This window comes from Paralichthys olivaceus, chromosome 8 (genome assembly GCF_024713975.1).
Source record: "Paralichthys olivaceus isolate ysfri-2021 chromosome 8, ASM2471397v2, whole genome shotgun sequence".
Lineage (NCBI taxonomy): Eukaryota > Metazoa > Chordata > Actinopteri > Pleuronectiformes > Paralichthyidae > Paralichthys > Paralichthys olivaceus.
The window spans coordinates 25,201,769-25,205,857 of NC_091100.1; the positions used below are offsets into that span (position 1 = coordinate 25,201,769).

The 4,089-nt window shown below is 37.8% G+C and overlaps 1 protein-coding gene across 1 annotated transcript; it reads right to left on the reverse strand.

Annotated features, from left to right (window-relative positions):
• Positions 1-1,783: 1,783 nt before the first annotated feature.
• On the reverse strand, positions 1,784-3,540 carry cxcl18b (chemokine (C-X-C motif) ligand 18b). The gene is made up of 4 exons (XM_069530727.1): positions 3,364-3,540; positions 3,019-3,133; positions 2,815-2,907; positions 1,784-2,248 (listed from the first exon to the last, which is right to left on the reverse strand). The coding sequence occupies exons 1-4, from the start codon at positions 3,431-3,433 to the stop codon at positions 2,128-2,130; spliced, it is 399 nt and encodes a 132-aa protein (XP_069386828.1). The 5' UTR covers positions 3,434-3,540; the 3' UTR covers positions 1,784-2,127.
• Positions 3,541-4,089: the final 549 nt, after the last annotated feature.

Sequence of the window (4,089 nt, forward strand, 5' to 3'; positions counted from 1 at the left end):
TACCTGTGAAGTTGTTTATGTATGAACAATAAATAGAAAAAGAGAATCTGCTCAAAGTCACTAAATAACAATCAAGTTTTGAAAAGATGCCAGGATTCCTGGTGTTGTTCAATCAAAATAATAAATACAACTTTTATAGTTTATTAACTGTATATTTAGCATCCCCATATTAGTTATCTTTTATTTTTGTTGTATCCCCCATCACTCTTGGTAGTGATAATTTTATTTGAGCAATATTAGTGATAGCATAGAATATTTGTTATATCACTTGATTGCTCCACAGTTAATGTTGCTCTCCCCACCAAGTTTTCGTTCCCACACCGCACAAATATAGTTTACAGAAATGACGCAGGAAGACCTAAAACAATGTGACTCTGATTTCAAACAGATGCAAGCTTCTCATTTCTACCATTTAATGTTTTGGCTGAAATCAAAACTTTTATTCACAGATTTGTAGGTGGAGAGCTATTATAGATAGATAGATAGATAGATAGATAGATACTTTATTAATCCTGAAGGGAATTCAATCATCCAGTGGCAGTAAAATACATTGAACATACATAAGATTTGACTTATACTTTAGAGTTAACTTGTAACACAGTAACCATACATTGAAATTGGCCTGACATGAGTGTAAATTTAAATGTGTACAGAGGAATTAAGGAAATTAAATTAAATTAAACAATTAAAGCAAAATTAAACTTTTACAGAGAAATTAAACATTTGCATAGGATTTAAATATATACAGAGGAATTAAAAATGTGCAGGCATATTAAATATTGAATATTAAAATTAAAATTTGCTGAAAATGTGCATAGAAAATAAATATAGAACTGTGTTAAGTTAACCCGTGCTAATCATCTATACAAAAACTAATAAAGGTAATTTTAGCTCAACGAGCTGAGTTGAAGGTCTGTCTTTAAAACAAGATTCATACAAAGTCTGATGACTATACACACAACTGAGGTACTACCTGCTGCAGAAAGTGTCTCCAGGACCACATTTAACCATGATGACACACACGCACACACACACACACACACACACAGACTCACATGGACAAAACAATACAACCCACTTTCGCTGCTGGTAAAAATGTTTATAGCCTTCACAGGCTGACATGTTCTAATTGGTAGATCACCACCCAGGGAAACGTCCACCCAGAAGCTTGCGGCTTACTGTTCCCAGAAAAATTTCCAAAAACTTTTATCCTCGTAAATTTGTTTGCAAAACATGTGAAAGTTTCCCCTCTGACTTTAAGACTGTTTACTTGTTGCTCCATTGACTTGAAAATTAAAAACTTGACCAGTCATGACTCATCACTTTTCACCTCGGTCGACAGAGTCACGAAATGCCTCAGGAATCCACCCCCCCCCGTCTTCTGGCCTGCAGCTGCTACAAACAGCTGTGGTCAGATTTCCTCATGGGCATCATTTAATTGTTATCATGCTAAGTCTGCTCCTCCCCGAGGATAGACAGTCTTCCTATGATAACAATAAATGTGTCGCTCCCTGCAACAAAGTCACTTCTGTGTCCCCAACTGCCAGCTGCGTCCTCACTGCAGAGTACCATCCTCGTGTTTCTATTTTGATGCCGTGCGACTGTTCTGCTGCAGAAATGCTGGTGGTGCGCCGCAGGTTTCATTAGCAGAGGTTAAGAAATGGCAGTTGAAAACAGATGGTTCCCAAGATTCCAACAAGTCACTTCCTTTCCTGGGAAGATCATTTTTATATTTTTGCTAGAAAACTGGGTTCACAAAAAGTAACAATAAAAACAAAACATATTATGTTCAAAATCCACTTTATTTTCATTATTAAAAAAAATATCCAACATAATTATAAAATATTATTTATAAATAACTCATAAATAGTAGTGTCATGTAAAAAAAACAATAAAGATGTGTGCATTTCAACAGACTTGCTGTGATAGTACTGTGCATATATTTACATTATCTATCACTAACTCACTGTTACTCTCCCCCTTTCTGCCTACCAGCTGTTAATCATCTCCCCTCCCACCACTCTCCCCTCTCCCACTGTCATTTCCCAATCCTCTCCAGTGCAGGAACTCAGTGAAAGCTCTGCTCTCAGCACTCTATGGTTTGTGTGCTGCAGCCTTCATGTGACCTCAGGGACTCGGGCCCGGAGAACTTCCCTCCCCAGCCAGGCCTCCTCTTCTCTTGAACTTCCTCTCTGCCTTATTCTTTCTGTCGATACACTCCATCTTACGGCTCTCGTTCTTGTTTATCCTAAAAAAGAAGGGGGAAAGAAAAAAATGGGATTAGGCCAGAAGATTAATAAGAAACATCTGTTGGTTTGTGCAGCCAGTGTGTGATGAAATTTGTAGCATTCTTCACAATAAATCTTCTACAACAGCATTAAAACCCTTTTTGTCATTTAGTTTGTGTATTTTGTGGAGTAAACTAAAATCTCTGTGAAAGCTGCATAAAAGCCAACTGTTGCTGGATGACTCAGATGCAGTTTATTGTATTTTTAATAGACTTAAATGTGCATGCAGATTTAACATTAATAAAAAGGGGAAAACATTTGTAAATGCCAACTTCAAGTTGTTGAAAAACCTGTGTACACAATTTAGGAGGGTATATTTACAAAAACTGAATATGATATTGATAATTATGTTTGTATTAGTGTATAACTACCCGAGTGTGCAAAGTTTACTTCAGAATGAACCTATTCATTCCGTATTTCTTCCGACAAATCCAATACTTAGGAGCTTTGCTGCTCATCATATGTTCTTCTGAACCATTGCTAGAGGAGGGTGAGATGCAAAGCAGCAATCCATGGTGTAACTTACCTTTCCCAGCATTTTAAAAAAGCCTTGGTGAAATCCTCCTGAGTGTCAATACAGGCTCTTTCAGTGGCGTTATTTGGTCCAGTCACAGTTACACTAAGAAAAACATCAAAATCAGAAGACAAAATCAAAGTCAACACGGCTGATCAGGTTCTAAATGTTACAAAGGAACTCATATCATTTTTTAAAAATTCTTTTAAAACTTACATTAATTCAGTTTTATCACACCCAGGCCGCTTCTCAAAGACGTCGAAATCTGAGATGTTGAGTTTGTTTAACTTGATTGTGCTGAGACACGTGCAACGTCCAAAAAATCCCTGAGCTGGAGGGAAAGGTTTTAAGAGAGCAGTTAAATATGCAGCCTGAGGAACAGGCACAAGCCCGACAAAGTTTTGCCACTGAAACAACATCTATAAAACTGTAGTTGTACTGTCAGAATAATGCATCATCAATTCTAAGCCTTTTGCAGTTTTCATCATTACTGTATCACACGTCCTGCAGTCATGTCATTAAAAAGCCCCTGTAAGCAGTAAGATCTGTACTTTAACTCACCTTGATAGAGCTGAATGCAAACTGCTGCCACAACAAACAGCAGGAGGGTGCTTCTCTGTGACAAGGCCATTTTTCTGTTGAGAGACAAAGAAGTGCAGAGATCCCTTGGAGGAGAGCTAGAGTGGGTTTCCAGAACCACTTGAATAGAGCAGAGAGTAGTGAAGCACTGCTGCAAGCCTGTTTTCCCTTTTATAGGCAGCGCACAGTGGGTTTTCCCCTCAAGACCATGCTTTCCCGTCAAGCCAAACCTGAAACATGCTCTGGAATTTCCACAATTCTTCTTGAGGCACACATTCTGGAATGTGCCCATGCTTGTGTCATGGGCAGAAATATTACTGAAATTATTAGCTACAGTGACTAAATCATAAACAATGTGCCTGTACTATGTAATGTGGGAAATAGGGACACTATGCCTGGACATGTCCTGATGAGCCAAACTGTGTTATCTGTCAGACATGAGTACCACCATGCTGATTTTGATAGATAATCTCCTGTCAGGACCCGATGAGTTTAGGGGCTATCAATCAAGACAACATGGTAGGTTTCCTTTGAAGCAGAAGTTTGGTTTCACAGTAGTGTTGATATAACAGCTAAGAGTTTATTTTATAAAATTAGCATGAATAATATATAGACTCTGAGTAGAGGAAAATCATATCTGGTCTTATAATTAGGCTTCATTAGTTCTGGTTCTCTGGAATGATGAATACTAAATATGAATGTATACGT